Raw genomic sequence first — 20,185 nt, forward strand, 5'->3', positions numbered from 1 at the left:
TGGTTGGACGATGCTGAGAAGCTAAAACATCTTTTTCAGTTGAAAATATTTTGCATTTTCTTTATTTCTTGAAAAGGCCTGGGCAATGAGACGAAGAGCGATATACAGATGATTAAATTGTTTATTTAATATTTTATTTATGACTGTCCAGTCTTTTTTTTTTGTATTCGTCATTAAATGTGTCTTGTAATCCCATATGGGATGGGCCACAGTGGTGGCATGACACCAAAATAAAGATTCATTCATTCATTCATTCACACACACACGCACACACTTTACTGATACTGAGGTTCACAAACTGGAGGTTAAAGGCTCTCCAGACTGTGTCATAGTCTGGCTGATAAAAAAAAACTCAAAATCTTTCCAAGAATATTTGTCTTATTTCTTGTAAAAATGTCTAATTTCTAGTCAAAACTAATCTCTATGAGACTCATCACCTAAAAATGAACTTGTTTTCAGATAATTTTCATTTGTTTCAAACTAATTTTCACTTGAAAAAAGTAGAAAAATCTGCCAGTGAAAGCAGGTTTTTTGTGCTTGTAATAAGAAAGAAAAACGTGACCCACTATCAGATTTTTCTACTTATTTCAAGTGAAGATATGCTTGAAACAAGTAAAAAGTGTCTAAAAACAAGCTACTTTTTAATGTGATGAGTCTTATTTTAAGTGGAAAGAGATTTGTTTTGACTAGAAATGAGACATTTTGACAAGAAATATGACAAATATTCTTGGAAAGATTTTGAGTTTTTGCAGTGCAGCTCTGACTGAATAAAAAAACCAACTTTCCCTGGACAAAAACACAGAGACATGAACTGGAGAGAGAGAGAGAGAGAGAGAGAGAGAGAGGGAGAGAGAGAGAGAGAGAGAGAGAGAGAGCGCTGATCCACAGACGCAGTGAACCTGAACAGACACAAAGGAGGAGAGAGAGCGACTCTGGCAGCAGCTTTGACCCACGTGCCATCAGACAACTGAGCTCTAACAGTGACTGACTGCGTCATAATGAGCTACTGATTCTCAATGGAGACGACATATCCATTATACATTCACTCATTACACACACACACACACACACACACACACACACACACACACACACACACACACACACACACATACCTGTGACTCAATGAACCCCTGTCGACCCAAACACAATCTGGACTAAAACTGTTTATAATCATTCTCAAGACATCTGGACCTGACGAGCTACAAGTGATACAGCATTTTAAAAAAAACGATGGAGGGTCTGTTTTTGAAAAGATGGGAAAGATGGATTAGATATCTCACTCCGGTTCGTCCATCGTTTGTCTAGTACCAGGTCTTATATCCATTTCCTTTCGTCATCTATGTTTTTTCTGTGTCAACCCATATGCATCAGTATTTTAATTTATTTATTTTTTTCTCCTCTAGTATAACAGATGTGCACCCCAGCATTCTTGTTCTAAATTTTTGTATTTTATTATTTTCATCTTTTGTGTGATTGAGGGAGGACCAATCATCCCTATCTGTATTGTCAATGGAATCGTGGATGTATTATATTACTGAGCTATTCAGATGTAATTTACAGATGAATGGATGAGATTGGTGAAGTGATATGTAAATGAACATGTGAACCATGAAAATCACAATAAAAAAAGAATTGAAAAAAACAAAACAAAACAAAAAACGATGGATCAATAATCCTTGACTTCCCGTTATACCCCTACTAGCTACTGGAAAGCTACAGGCTGTCTCCAAACAGGTAGAGAAGACCGTTGGCCACAGCAAGTGGGGCTTTTAAAGGCTATCTTGGACTCAAATGGAAGCTTATGAATCAAGGAAATTTTCTATATACATGTTAGGCATAGACATTCTCCATAAAGTGCTGAAAAATAATAATTTTCATGAGAATTTGTCAGGCGAACAGTACTTTTTTTTGTCTTTTTTGGGATGTTGAGGGTGATATCTTAAAATCGAGTTGCAACAAACCCCAGAATCTTTTTTTCATGCCTCCCCCTATGTGTCAAGATACTATTTATGCCATTGTAGTACCTAAACATTTGTATTTACATCATTTCGCCAGCAAAATGACCCAAGAAAGTGGTTTTGGCCCCCTGTAGCTTTCCAGCAGCTAGCTGACCAGGTTGTCCACCCAGGTTTTAATCCTTGAAGTTCCTAGATATCGTTTCTGGTGTCAAACCTTTTACAACGCTCCGTGTCCGTTTTTTTTTGCTTTGCCCCCTGGGTATTAGTGAAATAAACAACATGAAGAAACTGAAGACAGGAAGTTGAACATGCTGCTGGGGGCGAGGACGGACGGGACGGTGAGGTCCAGACACTTGAGGAAGGAGCGGAGACATGGAGAACTAGAAAATAAAACTAAAAAAGTCAGGAAGAAGCGTCGTCACTTACGTCTTCAGCGTCGCTGTCGATACTGCCCCGCTTCTTCTTCTTGTCGTCCTCCTTCTTCTTCTTGTCCTTCTCCGGGATGACGTCGTCCAGGAAGCTGAGGTCGTGCTGGGAGAACATGTAGTCCATCGCCTTCCTGACGGCCACCAGGGCCAGGATCTGGAGACGGAGGAGCGAGAGGAACAGGTCAGAGACAGAGTCAGGTGAAAATGCGCTCTATAAATACAATTTATTATTATTATTATTATTATTAGAGTCACAGTCCAGACGGGATGTTTTACTGAGTCGCTTTATTATAACCCTCCTGCTGTTCTCCTGGGTCAAGGAAGGAAGGAAGGAAGGAAGGAAGGACAAAGGGGAAGAAGGAAAGAAGGAAGGAAGGAAGGAAGCACGAAGGGAAAGAAGGAAGGCAGGAAGGACGAAGGGAAAGAAGGACGGAAGGGAGGAAGGGAGGACAAAGGGAACAATGTGAGGAAAGAAGGAAGGAAAGATAGATGGACGGAGGGAACAGATTGGGTCAAAAAAGAAGGAAGAAGTAAGGACGAAGGGAAAAGGGAAGGAAAGAAAGATGGAGGGAGGGAGGGAACAGACCAGGTCAACTGGATCAAAAGAGGGAGGAAGTGAAAAAGGATTGTGGAAAGAAGGAAGGGAGAAAGGAAAGGAAAGAAGGAAGGAAGGACAAAGGGAAAGAAGGAAGGAAGGAAGGAAGGAAGGAAGGAAGGACAAGGGGAAAGAAGGAAGGCAGGAAGGACGAAGGAAGGAAGGAAGGGAGGAAGGAAGGGAGGACAAAGGGAACAATGGGAGGAAAGAAGGAAGGGAAAAAGGAAGGAAAGATAAATGGGCGGAGGGAATAGACCAGGTCAACTGGATCAAAAGGGATTGTGGAAAGAAGGAAGGGAGAAAGGAAGGAAAGAAGGAAGGAAGGACAAAGGGAAAGAAAGAAGGAAGGAAGGCAGGAAGGACGAAGGGAAAGAAGGAAGGAAGGAAGGGAGGACAAAGGGAACAATGGGAGGAAAGAAGGAAGGGAAAAAGGAAGGAAAGATTGATGGCCGGGGGGAACAGATTGGGTCAAAAAAGAAGGAAGAAGTAAGGATGAAGGGAAGGAAGGAAGGGAGGGAGGCAAAGAGGATTGTGGAAAGACGGAAGGGAAAAGGGAAGGAAAGAAAGATGGAGGGAGGGAACAGACCAGGTCAACTGGATCAAAAGAGGAAGGAAGAAGAAGGAAGGACCCACGGAAGGAAGGAAGGAAAGAAGCAAGGGAAAAAGGATTGTGGAAAGAAGGAAAGCAGAAGAAGGAAGGATGGAGGAAGTGAACAGAAGGACAACAGGAGGGTTAAAGCCATTGTGAAATTTAAATAAATAAAATAATAATAATAAAAAAAGCTGGAAGAGAGTGAGGGTAAATTTACAAGTTCAAAAAGTTTCAAGTCAAGTTTCAATTTAGTAGAAAAAAAGTTGGAGATTGTTTGAAATTTGAAATCACAAATTTTAGAGAAAAAAACTTAAATTTGCAGGAAAAACTGTGGTAAATGTAGGAAAAATAAACTAATTTGTGAGGGAAAAAACACAATTTTATGAGGAAAAAAAGACGATAAAAGAGAAAACTCAAACGTGCAAATGAGAAAAATAAAAAAATCACAAATTTGCACACAAAAAAAGCTGAAATCAATCACTAATCGGGTGCAGCCTCAGTAAGATTATTGATATCTAACGCAGCCTATTGATGGATTTGAGTGGCATCTGGGTGCGGACGTGGTCTCTCACCATGACGGGGAATACGATGGCGGCCACGGTGGACTTGAGGATCCAGAGCATGGCCAGGCAGACGATCTGCAGGAAGGTGAAGAGGTGAACCTTCCTCAGCGGGACGTGGCGCAGGTAGACCAGGTCGGGCTGGTGCTTCGCCGGCATCAGCAGCAGCTTCAGACGGTCCATGAACTGCAGGTAAAACACACACACACACACACACACAGCGGATTTGTATCGACCGTTCTATACGTAACTTAGCTCACTTATATCAACAGGACAATTTAAAACCGTAACTACATCTTATTTTACCGACTCATTAGGCTGTTTCTCTTTTTCGTTAGCACTTCTTGTCTCTGTTTTCATCTGATATCCATAGATACATCTGTCACATTACCATAGCTGGTAATTTTTTATTTTTTGTATTACATCTGCCACTGTTGCCACTTTCATGTTTTATCTTTATTATTACTTTATTTATTATTATCAATACTATGAATAACCATGCTGCTATGAGCACTTTGCACTTGTCCACTACACATACAGTTACTGTACTGATACTGTATGTGTCCACCACACATACAGTATATGACAATCAACATCTTGCTGCTATAAGCACTTTGCACTTTGCCTACCACATACATGTTGTCTAAATGTTGTCCATTGTCTAACTGTGTCTGTTTATGCCTCATCTTTGTATAATAGCTTGTATTCTGTGTATTTTATTACTTTTATGTTATGTGTATGGACTACAGATGGAAATTTAGCTGGGAGCTAAATCTGGTGCAACCATCTTTTCATTTTTTTCCCCTTAAATGATTAATGTAATTGCACATTGTCCCTTATTAAACTAATAAACTAAACTAAACTGCTCCTGCTTTTAACTACAGTTGTGTTTCAATTTATCTTTGTTACCTTTAACTTCCGGTATTCTGTTATGCTTTTGTATGTTTCAAATGTCTGTCTTCTGTCCTTATATGTTTTGTGTTTCACCTCGGCTATATTGTAAATTACTGTAGGTTACTCCTCAATATATCTCAGAGTTTAAATAAAGGTTATGAAATGAAATGCAAGTCGTATTTACCTGAACTCCGTTGAGAGAGGCGACTCCCATGTACAGGAAGACTCCATACAACACCGGCATGGGGATGAACTGGGCCAAACAGCAGAGAAATGTAAACTTATCAACACATCCTCCATAAAACAACAATGTGTTTTTATTTACTCTTATTCATTTATATGAATTTATTAATTTCACTGTTGCCAGATTTTGAGTTTTCTTAAATTCTTCTTAAAATGTATTCAGTTAAAAATAGCACATGTTCATGGACATGTAGTGTACAGTAATATGAACATTATTCAGGGTTCCTACAGTACATCCATACTTTTTCCAGACTTCCAATTTGTGATATTTGAGTAAAAATATGTGTATCATGTAAATAAATCATGCAATTAATCATTTGTTTTCATTATTCTGAATGTCTATGCCATTACAGTATGTAACCAAATAATATACTGTACTAGCTACTGTAGGTACAATAGTGCATACAAAATAATTAACCCAAATAACTTCAGATAAGACCAAAACCAGATTTCCATACAATAGTTTACATTTTCCATGCTTTTCCAGACCTGGAAATGTATAAAATCAAATTCCATACTTTTCCATACTTGCATAGGAACCAGAAAAGGAGGATTATTACAGGTGAGTGTTTAAAAGAAAGAGACATGATGTAATTTAACTGTTGTCCTGTAACACAAGACTTTCTTTTGAAGAAAAAAAAACAAAAATACAAAAATTGTTTGTATAGTAAAATTTAAAGTAAAGTTGAAGTGTAATAAGTTAATTTACACTCAAGGTTGTGGACTAACCGATCTTCATGAGCAAAATGTTTGTGTTTTGTTTTGTAGCTCAACCTTTTGAACTGTTTCTGTGTTTGATTCAATTATTTTAAATTGAGGGATACTAAACTGAGGGACAAAGTTTCTGAGGACACGTATAAGACGAGAAGACGATTTACCTTTAAGATGGGAGACATGAAAACTGACAGTCCTGTCAGGATGAACACACACACACCAGTGACTCTCTGTTCTCTGCAGGAAACATGAGACAGAAAAACAAAAAACAAACACATTTTATCACAAGAACCAAACAATGTGACTTTTTTTAACTTTTACCTTCAACTGTTGAGTCACAGAAAATAATAAAAGGTGATTATTGGAGTGGGATCAGTCACGTGTCACTGGGTCTGAGGTTTACAACGTCTCTGTTAGTTCAGCTTACAGCTGACACATCAGGAGGCTTCACCACGACAACAACAAAAACCTCTGAAAACAGGAAGAGACGCCTCCGCACCGTCTACTCAGAACCTGACCAAACAGTTTCATATCGATAATCACACACACATAATTACTTATTCATTGATCCAGGAGATTAAAACTGATTATTAACTAATTATTACTGATAACAAGATGTTCAACACCAGTCCTGTCGGATTAAGAATCACACACTGATCTGATCAGGTTTTTACACTTAAATTCAATTTATTACATTGCCATAATCCCTATAGTCATAGCAGTAGGTTCGTTACCTTTAATTGTCGGTGCAAGCTACAGTATTTTTAGAACGGCAGAGCAGAGCCGCGAGCTGCTCAGAGCTACGCTATGGAGGCTAATGGGATTTCTTGGAAATGGAACAGAGTTGTTTTAGAGGTAAATGCAGAGACTGCTTGCTGAAAAACTGCCCCCGACCGGAACGCGCATCAACAGTTTGGCATGAATTTACCTCTAAAACAACTCTGTCTGGTAACGTTCTGTTATTATCTCATAGCGTGGTGAATGTGCAGGTCACAACTTGTCCACCAGAGCGTTTTGGAGTTGTTGGATTGTGTATTTGATGAGTTTGATGAGGGAAACCAAGAAATCTCATGAGCCTCCGTAGCGTAGCTCTGAGCAGCTCACGGCTCTGCTCCGCCGTTCTAAAAATAGCTTGCACCAGCAATTAAAGGTAACGAACCTACTGCTATGACTATAGGCATTATGGCAATGTAATAAATTGAATTTAAGTGTAAAAACCTGATCAGATCAGTGTGTGATTCTTAATCCGACAGGACTGGTGTTGAACATCTTGTTATCAGTAATAATTAGTTAATAATCAGTTTTAATCTCCTGGATCAATGAATAAGTAATAATCTGTGTGTGATTATCGATATGAAACTGTTTGGTCAGGTTCTGAGTAGACGGTGCGGAGGCATCTCTTCCTGTTTTCAGAGGTTTTTGTTGTTGTCGTGGTGAAGCCTCCTGATGTGTGTGTTTTTGACATGTTGCACTCACTTGCAATGGGTTTTCTTCACCAAATGACATGATCATAACTGTAACTAAACTGCAGCAACAGGTTCCCACATCCTCAGAAATCACATTCTCAAAACAACATGGGCAAACCTCCAAACCACTTGGCAAATGGTCACAAAAGAATTGTATTTCTCATTCATTTCATCACATTGTAGCCTAAATGTCTTCGTACATCTTTGCAAATGATTAAGTACAGGTAATGTGTGATGTCAAACCTTATAGGCTACTCTTACTGTACCCTAAAATCCTGTTTTTATTATTTATTTATTTATTTATTCAGTTTTACACACAATTGTATTCTGTTAGCTAGACAAAAAAAAAAAAAAAAACTAGTCCAGTAACTATTGTCAATGAAGGACTGGGCTAAGACTGAGAGGTGGACATGAGGGATATTTCAGTGTTTCTCTTCTATAAAACACATTCTACATGTGGGGGCAGAGCTCTGGGAAACAGAGGAGAACCAGCTGGACAGGGAACCAGGATTTGACACAACACCGACAACAAGCACTGAGAGCCAGGTAGCATGTTACTGCAGGAGGAGCAGGTCCGTGCAGCAGCTGATCGATTCACATGACATGCAGTTTGCTTGCTGCCTCCCAAAAAGTTGAGCTTTTTCATCGGTGCGCCGCGGACATGCACGAAAAAACAAACAAACCGCGACGCATACACGCTTCAACCAAGCGGGCCGGTGTGAGTCGCAAGCGACGTGTTGGAGTCTCCTCTCTGCTGTAGCGTGAAACACCGGCCTGCGCGCAGCCAACAGACCAGAGCGGCTTTTTTATGCAAATGAGAATGACTGATGCATTCTGGGTAATTTAGGGGCAGCTACCGGCATTTTTACATTGCACGCAGTGGCTTATTGTGTTTTGATGGAGCTTAGACTAACTAACAATCAATTTGAATGTTTTATTTTTTGTTTCTTTTGTAGCACTATGTCTCGTAATTATGTTGACAGTGACACCCTCTTTGAAACGTTCACGCTATCTTGAAAAATGACAATTAAAGCAGAAGTAAGTGGTCCGGTCGTTTTCGCTAATGCTGCGTTCCAGGCAGGCTTTTGAAATCGTAAATTACAGCTTCAAGTCACAACTTACGACTTTGTAGCGTTTCAGGCAACCCACTCGTGTTTTTCCGACCTGTTTTACCGGTGAAAGTCACTATAACGGCCACTCGTAACTTCCGACCGGTGAACTTCACGTCGGAAAAATACGAGTTTCCTTGAACGCACCATAACAGTCCTCGTCGCTACGTCACCACATTCACGGCGTCCCTTGGCTGCACACACAGCCCTGCATGCCGTTCTCTCTCCTCATTGGATAAAAACTGTAGGATACGATAAATGTTTTCTCCTCGGCTCAGAGCAGAGCAGAGGGACTGACAGACCCGTGTTTCAGACCAAACACTCTATGTAAGTGATTGCTGTCGGAAGATATAACTATTTAAGACTTATATTAACACAAATATATCACTTACTTCTGCTTTAATTAATCTACCGGTATGCTCATTTAGCCTCCCACAATGATCAATGACTCCACACAGTGGCCAGAAATGTCTGACCCAGACATCTACACGTATTTGGTCGAATCACCGGGTAGGTTTTGGCTAAGTGTTGTCTGTAAATAGCCTGTTAATAGCCAACTTTTTGTTTGTCAAGCCAGTTTAGGCTGAACTTTTCAATGGAGGGATGCCGGGCGCTGCCCCTAAATTACCCAGGATGCATCAGTCATTCTCATTTGCATAAAAAAGCCGCTCTGGTCTATGGGCGTCTGATACGTCATCACGTAGCATGCAGTGTTCATGGGAAATGTAGTAAGTGCTGCCAGGGGGACAAATGACTGAGAACAGTAGAGCGGCTCTGGCCGTGATGATTGCCTTGTGCATCACCGGCCAAACTGGCTAGTAAGTATTTATTAACACCCGCCAAAATGATTTTTAACCCGCATTTGGCGGGTTGGCGGGTGTTAATTTAGAACCCTGGGTGTAACGACATACAGCACAGCGATCATCAACCGTTAATAAATTAATTAACTTCTGTTTTTTTCTGGACCTCACCTCACACCCAGGAACTTGGGCTGCTCTCCGGGAGCCGACGTCTCCGTCTCCATCTTCAGACTGTCGATGTGGGCGATGGAGATGACGGTGGCGGCCACGTACCACGGCAGACCCATGAAGGAGCAGACCACCAGCAGCACCGCCACCCAGAACAGGTCCAGATGGTAACCGGCCCCTTTCTGGTGGTGCAGAGAGAGAGAGACAAAAAACAGCACAGAGGAGGTCAAGACGAGGTCCTGTTTGTCCTGAGAGGCCGTAAACAGCTCTTACAGTTACATGGTTTAATAAGCAGACACTATACAACCTAAAATAATAACACTTCCTCCTCTGATCGGACGTTAAAGGATATTTCTGCTCAATTTCAGCCTGTTATATGTAATAGAAATATGATTATTGTGTCTCTGTGACTGTAGAGATGGAAGGAAACACAGAATCAGAGTCAGAGCAGCTCGAGCCTCCTGCTGCTTCACTAATAATAAACACACGAGTCAAAACTTCAAACTCTGTGTTCCTCACTCACATCCCGGTGTTTTAGTTCCTTCTGCACAGAAACATGTGAGTCTGACACGAAGTAAACACAGTGATAAACACCTGCACCTGCTAGTTAGTTAGTTAGTTAGTTAGTTAGTTAGTTAGTTAGTTGCCAGAGGATCTGAGAAGAGTTACAAACATTGACACTTTCAAACGTAGACTAAAAACCCATCAACCCATTAATCTGGCGTTTATGTTAGAGTCTCATAGTTATTTTATTCTATTCTAGTTTTACAGTCTTCTATTTTATTACTTTCTTCTCTCTTATTGTTATCTTTCTATTATTTTATTACATTTTTATTTTTTATATATTTTACAGTATTGTGTTTTTATCTTTTACTATTGCTATATCTTATTGTTGTTTTTAATCTTTGAGAATTAGTCTCGTCATTCTTCTTGTTTCACTTCTTATATAGTATATACTTTTTCAATCAAAATGTAAAGCACTCTAAACTGCATTTATTTGCTTTGAAAGGTGCTATATAAATAAAATTTGATTGACTGATTGAGTTAGGTAGTTAGAGTTACATCCTAACTCAGTGGCTCTCAAACTTTTCCAACTTTCACTGGATCCCTATATTCATTCACTGTTGCCAATAAAGTTATATATATATATATGTTTTTACCTCTTCTCATGAAATGATTGTGACAATGTGATTTATTCCTGGTAGATAAAGTTATATCTTCTCAAAAACTTTTCTTCAAAAAATCCCTGTGAAAGTTAAACCACAACTAACCTTTGCACAACGGTGCATAAAAATAAAGTTGGGGGTATTGAACAATATGATTGAGGGCTTTGTGACTACACGTGGGGTCATGAACAGATGATGCAGCTAAACTAGTAAAAAAAAATCAAGTGCTCACAGAAGTTAATGAATAAACTCCAGGGAAATACCAAAAACTCCTGAACAGTCAACGTAGACAGAAGGAGGGAAGTCCCTGGGATTCCCACAGGTTCTCCCACACAGAGCCAACCACAGCATCAAACCTTAAAATCTATTATCTCACTATTATTCCTGTAAATGTAAAATATCTCAACCTTCCTCTCCCTAACAAATCACTGTGATCACTTCCTGTTTCCACGCGGACCCTGAAGTTCTCCTTCTCGTTTTTTAACAGTGGCAGAGCTTTTAACCGTTTTTTCTTTTAGTTTCAAGACATTTAAACTAAACTATATTTAGACTTTTTTTTCCCCCACCCAAATTAAACCAGAAACACTTTGTCAAACCTCTTCACCGTCCTAACGAGTCGGGATCTATATTAAGACAATTAATGTGATAGACAGAGTGTGAAAGTTATATTTTAATCTGCCTTTCCTGTTCATGCTGCCAGTTATTTTAGACTTGGCTGTTACTTGTATGAGACGACGTTCCTGTGATGGTGAAGATGATGATTAACGTCTCACGTCTCCTCTGTCGCGTTTTAAGCAGAGGTCGCCGCTCGACCTCAGCAGCGGCCGCGAACATTTCAAGTGGCCGCTTGTTGAACTAAACTGTGTTCAGTCACTCTCCTGAAACATCTCTCACTTCCCCGAGAAGGAATGACGGCCATATTTAGCTACAGGGTGAAGGAAGCCAGTGTTCCTGCTCCGGCTGCTCATAAATCAGGTGTGAGGGAGGAGGAGGAGGAGAAGGAAGGAGGAGGAGGAGGAGGAGGAGGAAGAAGGGCTCACTCTCCGGCTTCAATGAAAACTTCCAGTCTCTGGTCATGTTGTGACAGCAGCCAGATGTTGGAAGAAGTGCAACATCTGGTGCAGAAACAGAAACCCGTTGCTGCTTCACTGACATGCAGCAAGTCAATCCTTAAAGTCCCCCTAAAGAGGCATATTAAAATTTGTAAAAAGCTATGCTATGACTATTTTTTGATTAAAATTGCTTCCCCGCAAAAAAGTAGTTTAAAAGAACTCCCAAATAGGCAAAAAACACGTCTACTACTCCCTCATTGAAAAATCCAGATTCTATGAATATTCATGAGTATGCAAATACATCATGACTCGCGCCCACCGTGTTGCTAAGTAACGGCGGTGCGCGTTAGCGGGGGCAGGGGAAACGGAGGAGTGAAGTCAAAACACAAGATTTACACCGGGATTCGGACCCAGGTCTCCCGCATCCAAAGCGACTTAAACTCTGGGCCACGGCAATTTATGATAAAATGTTTGAACATCTAGCTGTGTAAGTTGATCACATCACAGTGAACAACAAATGAGATGCAAAACAAATTTAACGGGATTGGTTGCTAGGGATTGTGACGTATTAATCCCGACTGTTTGCTGAAAAACTGAATCCAACTTTTTCAGACTCTGGCTCTGAAACTGCATTTTCAAATCTAAAATGCTCAGTTGTGGCTGTATTAGCGACTTTGCTGCTGAAATGTCTTGTAGCAGAACCCAAACACTACATTGACATGTTAATAATTTCCAAAAGTCAATTTTAAATTTAAATTGAATGGATTTATAAACGCTTTATAATTAGGTTATTCATTCTTGTAATACTTTATAAATGATAAAAAAAAATCAATCACTGGTCCAGACTCACTATTTGGCAAGATCAATTTTATTACCTTATTAATCTTTCTACTGTTTATCCTTAATAAAAGGAGTTTTATTGTGAAGTGTAAAACACATTTAATATATAATAATTATTTATAAATGATCAATTACTACTCCTTTTAGTTAAAGCTCAGTTTAACAATTATATATTATCGTAACTCATTTATTAATCAGTGGTTAATTCAGTACAGAGAAATGTGGGTTCACTATTTGTCAGCTTTTATCGGATGTGTTATAACAGCTGATAAATGCTACATTAAGTCTTTACAGGCCAGTTCTAAACGGTTTTATTGTTACGTGGTGATGTTTGTCGTGGTTTTACCTTCAGCTTGTGCTCCTTCCTGTTGACGATGACGGCAGTGATCTGCTGGTCCATGAACACCAGGATGGTGACGAGCAGGGCAGGAAGAGCCGACGCCAGGTAAACCCACCAGGGGTTTCCTCCGAACGGCGGCACGAACCAACCGCGGAGTGGACTCGTTGGCTACAAGGAAGAAAAGTTTGATTATTAGACAATGTTTTTTTTGTGTGTGTTGTTTTTCTCCAAAGCCACTTGGAGGACGGACGATCTATTATTAAATAATGACCTTTTAAAAGTACAGTAGGTGTTGTGTCATTAAGACAGATAAATCACTCTGTGAGCTTCTTTTTAATGGTATAAAATAACAGAGCAGTGTGTGAGTGGGTGTGTTGACCTGCAGCTGTTTACATTTTAATTGGATTGAATTATTTGCTTTGTTTCTTAATAACTTGTGAAAACTGGCAGATTACAGAAGATTATTCTTTAAGATTTTAAGTTTTGTTTGGTCGATTAATGAAATAAACATATTGTATAGACAAAAATCATTAAAACAAAAAAAACAACCGTCAGGAGTTATTTAAACATGATTTCTGAAGACAGACATCAAAAGTAAAAAGCCCCTGTGTGACTGTGACTCTCACCTTGAATTCAGTTGGCACGATGAGTTTCGGGGTATCGACTCCTACGAGCATGTCCACTCCACAGAAGATGAGGATGGCCAGGATGATGGCGAAGTCACTGATGAGCTTCCTCACCTGGGCGTCAGAGAAAAAACACAAAACACAAAACACAAAGGCTCAGGGATGCACCATAACTCTTTATTTTTATTATACACAACTGAGGTTAAGAGCAACTAAGATGTAGTGACTAGCTCTGCCTCTACAGTATAACTGACATCACTCAGTGTTTCCCACAGGTTTGCAAGGAGACTGTGTTTTTTGAGTTTTGCTTTTACCACGCACCACTGTCATGCATGCACGCTTGTCTATGTGTGTGTGTATGTGTGTGTGTGAACGACAATAACAGAGAAAGAGCGCTATGCAGAGATTAATGAACGGAACAATATTGCGTTGGTCGAGCCAAAAGCAGAAAAATCTTGTTTTGTCATTATCAGACTTATTTGTGTATTTTTTTTAATACAAATCAATATTTCATGCTGCAAACTAATATTTCATGCTCTATTTTAGTCTAGTTTTTATTTTATTATATTTTTTCCTTCTTTTTTTCCTGTACTTTCTTTTATTCTTTTTTCTTGTTTTTAATTGTTTGTTTAAAGCAATACTTACCTTTCTGGAACTTTTGCACATTTCTTTGTCTAAGTTAAAATGCTATTAATAATCTGATGATACATTAAAATGTAAGAGAAACCCAACAGGGTTAAAAACTCATCATTTTTTCATTCTCATATAATTCTGAGAAAAGTCTGACCAATAATATTATTCGGTCCGATTAATAAGATTTGACGAGCGACCGAACCTACTTAATATGTAATCACTTTGTGCACCCCTCTCCTCCTCTCCCCCCTCCCGACCAGGAAGAACGCTTATTGACAGAGCAGTAGTAGGACATGAGCAGAGGAGACTAGAGTCACAACACACACAAGAAAAAAGGTTTTTGGAAATAAATAGTTTTTTAAAAGACCAATAACTGCAGCCGCAGCTGGTCGCGGAGTTTCATGTCTGATATTGTAACGTTGATAGTGAGCAGCCCCGAGTGATACGTAAACACAGGAAGTCACATGTGTCTATAAAGTATCCAGTGCTAACGGCTAGGCTACTGTTAGCTCTGTGCTAACGGCTAGGCTACTGTTAGCTCTGTGAGTTCTCAGCGGTCCGGACCCGGCTGAACTCCGGACAGCGCATCAGGTGGCGCTGGTCCGGCCGCCAGCCCAGCTCGTTGAGAACTGTAATCTGTAACAATCACTTCCCCTGCGTCTCCAGTAGCAGTAGGCTAACAACAGTTTATTATAAAACTCATCAGTCATCATCACTGAGTCCGTTTATACGGTTTAAAACTCTGGTGTTGTGTTTGTTTGTGTTGGTCCCGTTTCACTCGCGTTCCTGTTCTGTTTACCGTTGCCATGCCAACGCATGCAGCAGGGAGGGAGGGGGCTCGTGGAGGTGCGGCAGGAGGGAGAGGTGGGTGGGACTTGTGAGGGAGGTGGAGCTGTTGATTTTCAAATGTTTGTGCTGTGCTGAGTGAAATGCCAGATCGGTAAGTATTGCTTTAAAGGGGACCTATTATGCTCCTTTTTGCACCAACTAAAATAGTTCCTGGGTGTCTTAAAGACATGTCTGTGACGTGCTTCGGTCAAAATACCCCAAAGATCAAACATCACAGCATTCTCAAAAACAGGGCTCTGCAAAACGGTCTGTTTCAGTGGCCCCTCCCTTTAAATGCAAATGAACCACTCCCTCAGCATTGCGTTACCATGACGATGTCTACTACTAGTACCTATACTGATTTGGCCAAAATGTAGTATGCAAACAAAAGCTAAATCTGCAGTAGGCAAATTGCCACATCTCTCCAGTAGCCTATGCATCTGACCAGTCTACATTGTGTAATGAAATGTGCCCATGACCTAGTCTCACCCTAACCAAAGATGGTATAGAGTAGTCTTTGCCATGTAGGCTACTGTAACCATGTAACATGTAATATAAAAATGCAAAAATAAATATATAAAATAAATTAAAAATATATGCGGTCAGTTCATTGTAAAACAGTTATTTATTGATGTAAATGTGGTGATTTGTGCAGACTACAGAGCTCCGCAGCACTGCTCCTCTCCTCCTCCTTCTCACAGCTTCACTTTTCATTCAAACTAATTCAACTGCCACAAGATTTCATCAATGAGACCAACATTCTGCTAAATAGACTAACCACACGGCGGTAAACGTCTAAAAAACCTGCGGGTATGTTTATTAGCGATGGTTTTCTCTACCGCGATGAGCACGGACGCCCGCCCGGCCAAGGAGGCCTGCAGACGGGCTCTGCCTGTGTGAGGAGCCGCTGCAGCTCCAGAGCTCCGGTGCTCCGGCGGTCCAGCGTTACGTCGGTCCGGCGAACAACGTCGCCCCGGTGGTACGTCGCTCCTCACACAGGTACAGCTTCACTTACATGAAACGTCGGCGTAAACTTCTAAATAAAACTTAGTAAAGTGACGCTACAGCGCTAAAACATTCAGGGAAGAAGCAGGAAGTAGTCCGCTCCGCTCTCCGCTGTGACACCAGGCACAACAGAGCAGCATGGGAGGAGGCGGGGCCGGCTGGAGCAGAGACCTCGGCATGACCATGTAGGGGAGTCCGGCACGCATCGACGTAGACGCGAGCTCATGTCAAAAAAAACTCAGTGCAACCGAGTGTAACAGGTGTGCAGAGAAATCCCAATTATCTAGCAGGGTTTACCTCCAAATGCATTAACCTCAGGATATGACACTTCCACGGCCTCTAGAACCATTATCCAACATTTTAAACATGTAGAAAAGTCTGAAAAGCTGGAAAAGCATAATAGGTCCCCTTTAATGTTTCCAATCTTTACTATTTTGGGTTTTATTTTATTTTCATGTTTTTTTTTCCATTTCCAATTCTTACTGTTGAATAGAAAAAGAAGAAAAAAAGGAAGAAAAAGAAGAAAAAGAAAAAGTTTTGACTCCCCCTTTTAAAGTCTTTTAAACCAAGCCATAGCAATAAAAGCTTTTTAACTGTTCATAGAGAGTGCTTTGGATATTTCTTCTTTTTCTACCAGCATTTGCCCCGTCCAAAGAAAAGATGTTTTGAGTCCAGGAAGCGCTCCTACACTGTAACTTTGTTGATCTTACTGTTTTGTTTTTAAGCCCATTGAGTTGCCCCTTGGTATGAAATGCGCTATACTATATAAATAAAAGCTGCCTTGCCTTGCCTATAGTTATCGTGCATCTCTACACAGAGGCTTTCGCTGTAATAATCTGCCGTCCCCATATAAACAGGTTGGGAGACATTTGGAAACCTAATTTGTTTTCTTTCCGGGTGACTGGTTGGGTTAAATCATCTCAGCGTGGTTTTCAGGAGGCGAGCGGTGACTCACAGTGGTGGGGAAGAACTGGCTGGTCTTGAACTTCTTCAGACACATGGAGCAGGTGTAGGTGCCAAAGAACAGGATGAAGGACATGAGGGTGATGTCGGGGACGAACTCGCACGCCTTCCCCACCAGCTCGCCTTTGTACTTCAAGCAGTCCGTCCTGGTGAGCGACGACCACGTGGCGTTCATGGGCTGCGTGGAGAGAAACAAAACAGAGAAAGTGTCATGATGAGTGTAAAAAGAACCAGGTACTGATGCAAACGAAGCTCCAACAACTGTCAGTCTTACACTTAAAAGAAGCTTGGGAAAAAGACTGTTAGACGCTCAATAAATTCAAGACAGCAACTCATTAAATTTAAAGTTATCTACAGGTTACATTACTCTTGTACTAAACTTCACTCTTTCTACAACCTGCTTGAAGTGCAAATCAGCTGTAGGGATCTTGAGCTGCCATCTCTTTGGGGTTTGTCCCAAATTAAACTTTTATTTTCAAATACTTTTCTGAGGTATATACTGTAAGTGCAATATTCCTCCAGATCCACGCACTGCAATTTTAGGTGGCTCTTGAAACCTTTCTATGCTCACCAATGTGCACCGTAAAACTCTACAATATGGTATGGTCTAGGCATGTGCATGGTTAACCTAGGATTTAAAAAGTGGCATGTTAGAGCACACGCTTGCCGAAAAACTGCCCCCGATGGGAACGTGCATCAGCAGTTTTGCATGAATTTACCTCCAAAACAACTCTGTCTGGTAACGTTCTGTTATTATCTCATAGCGTGGTGAATGTGCAGGTCACAACTTGTCCACCAGAGCGTTTTGGAGTTGTTGGATTGTGTATTTGATGAGTTTGATGAGGGAAACCAAGAAATCCCATGAGCCTCCGTAGCGTAGCTCTGAGCAGCTCGCGGCTCTGCTCCGCCGTTCTAAAAATAGCTTGCACCGACAATTAAAGGTAACAAACCTACTGCTGGTATGACTATAGGGATTATGGCAATGGGCCAATTTGCCAAAATGTTTTCCCCTTTCTCTTTAAGGGCTGAGCGAGAGCCATGGCAGAATGCATTACATTGCATTGATTGTACATTGTACTTTTTAATGTATATGACAAATAAACTAAACTTGAAACTTGAGTCCTACCATTTAATTGATATATTTTTATTTCTGTGTACCTTTCCTTTTATACATGTAAATATATCATACATGACAATATACCCTCAATCTATTTTACTGTATACATACAGTACAGTATACAGTATTGTATTTATTTTATCTGTAAAGGATGTTACTCCTGAATCTGTCGCCTGTAAAAAATGTCATCTCTTAAAAAGTTAATAAACATATATTAAAAAAAAGAAAAAAGATACTAAAGCAGCTGCCTGATGCAACTGCATTACATCTCAAAAGAGATAAAGACAAAGCAGCTCACAGAGTCACGGTAACCTCCGACTGGAAACACGTCTGTTCATCTTTTATCACACCATCCACTTTTCCTTGTGACACTGTGGAACTCACAAACGCAACACAACTGTCTTTTCCAATCTTTATCTCGCCGCTCGGCGTTTGTCGTCACATCTGTGACGCAGCAGCAGCAGCAGCACAGAGACAAAAAAAGAGAAAAGAGTCCTTCATTGAGTAAAAAAAACTGTGGAAACACAGAGTTCACCGCTGCCACTCTGCTGTGTCGGAGCTGAGGCAGCAGACAGGACACGACCCATAAATAACAACAACAACAACAAGTCTGTGTTCAGGACTCAGGACAAACAGGTTCAAACAGGAAGAAGCAGAACTCACCAGATCAGTGTTGTTCCAAAACCAGACTGAAGTTCCCTCTAACGGATCTCCAACGATGTCCGTGCTGTTCTCTGCACACACACACACACACACACACACACAGGACACAGTTTTATTTAACACACATGTAAATCACATGTAGAAAGACGGACAAAAAAACCTACGTATTATATCACACAGATCTGGTTTATTTTGCTTTTCTCATCTATTTTTTAATATTGTATAAAGGTTGTGAACCCTAATTGTTATATGTGTTTGTTTAGTTTCTGTCACAAGGTCACAACAACGTCACATTTATTTCTATAGCACATTTAAAAACCAGCCTACTGTAGGTCAACCAGAGTGCTTTACAATAGTGTAATGTAATGCACCAAAGTAATGTACAATACACGATAGTCAACAGTCCATAAAATACATTAAGATATGATACAACAACACAACTCTAAAATAACATGAAGACAAATGAGGTCAGGTCAGAACTGACTGCAGCTCTGAATACCAAGGAGGATACGTGAGTTTTCAGAGAAGACTTGAACCTCTCTAAGGTTAGAATAAAATAAAATAAAACGTCTTCCAGCTGTGCAGGTTTCTTTATGTGCAGGACAACAACACTGCTGGTTGTAAATCCTGGAGCTGACAAAGTGTGGCCTGTTATTTGACTCAAAAAAGAAAAGTTTAGCATCTCTGCACCGACTGCAGCCAGACAGACAGACTTTTCTGCACTTTCATCAGTCTGAGCTGAGATCTATTAATTATAAATGAAGCCAAAAGCTGCAGGAGTGTGACGGAGCAGCACCGTCTCCCCAGAACCGAAGGAACAGAGACAGCACAGAGTTTCCTGGACTGTGTTAAAACTCTGCTGCAGTGACGGCGGCAGCTGCTCACTCATCACAAGTAAACATCTGCCTGCCCTGGTATGAACAGTGCTGCAGTCTGTGTGGACCCGCAGGAAGAAGCATATAAAGTCTTGTATATAAGTATCAATAACACCATCACAAACTTCTCTTTATCTCCTCTGATCACATTAAACTCTGATATCCTGTTGGTTTATATCATCCACACATCCCCACCTGGACTCTGCTGTTTGCACTGTATCAACAAACTCTTTCATTCATTCCACTGTATCATCATCACTAACCGTTGTTCTTTATTTACCATTATACCATTTGCACCTTTTTGTCCTTTGCACTGGACAATTTACCTCATGGTTGCACTGATCATCATCATCATCATCATCCAGTTTTTGCTACGTAGTTTTATAATGTTTTTCATAGTCTTTATATAGATTGCTGCACTCTATGTGTGAACGTTACAAGTCCCCTGTCCCTCATCAAACTCATCAAATACACAATCCAACAACTCCAAAACGCTCTGGTGGACAAGTTGTGACCTGCACATTCACCACGCTATGAGATAATCATG

At 40.5% G+C, this 20,185-nt stretch overlaps 1 protein-coding gene across 4 annotated transcripts in view; it reads right to left on the reverse strand.

Moving 5' to 3' along the window:
• Nucleotides 1-20,185, reverse strand: part of slc4a4a (solute carrier family 4 member 4a) — an 88,094-nt gene that overhangs the window by 12,462 nt on the left and 55,447 nt on the right. For all 4 annotated transcript variants that reach the window (XM_085785911.1, XM_085785910.1, XM_085785909.1 and 1 more), the window contains 9 exons: nucleotides 18,764-18,834; nucleotides 16,976-17,161; nucleotides 13,555-13,668; nucleotides 12,935-13,096; nucleotides 9,534-9,712; nucleotides 6,152-6,224; nucleotides 5,215-5,283; nucleotides 4,149-4,322; nucleotides 2,388-2,543 (listed from right to left, as the gene is read on the reverse strand). In XM_085785911.1, coding sequence (XP_085642037.1) covers nucleotides 2,388-2,543; nucleotides 4,149-4,322; nucleotides 5,215-5,283; nucleotides 6,152-6,224; nucleotides 9,534-9,712; nucleotides 12,935-13,096; nucleotides 13,555-13,668; nucleotides 16,976-17,161; nucleotides 18,764-18,834 — 1,184 coding nt within the window. The remainder of the gene's footprint in view (nucleotides 1-2,387; nucleotides 2,544-4,148; nucleotides 4,323-5,214; nucleotides 5,284-6,151; nucleotides 6,225-9,533; nucleotides 9,713-12,934; nucleotides 13,097-13,554; nucleotides 13,669-16,975; nucleotides 17,162-18,763; nucleotides 18,835-20,185) is intronic.

The sequence above is a fragment of the Trachurus japonicus genome, chromosome 9 (assembly GCF_045865225.1).
Source record: "Trachurus japonicus isolate A0001 chromosome 9, Traja_1.0".
In the NCBI taxonomy this organism is placed as follows: domain Eukaryota; kingdom Metazoa; phylum Chordata; class Actinopteri; order Carangiformes; family Carangidae; genus Trachurus; species Trachurus japonicus.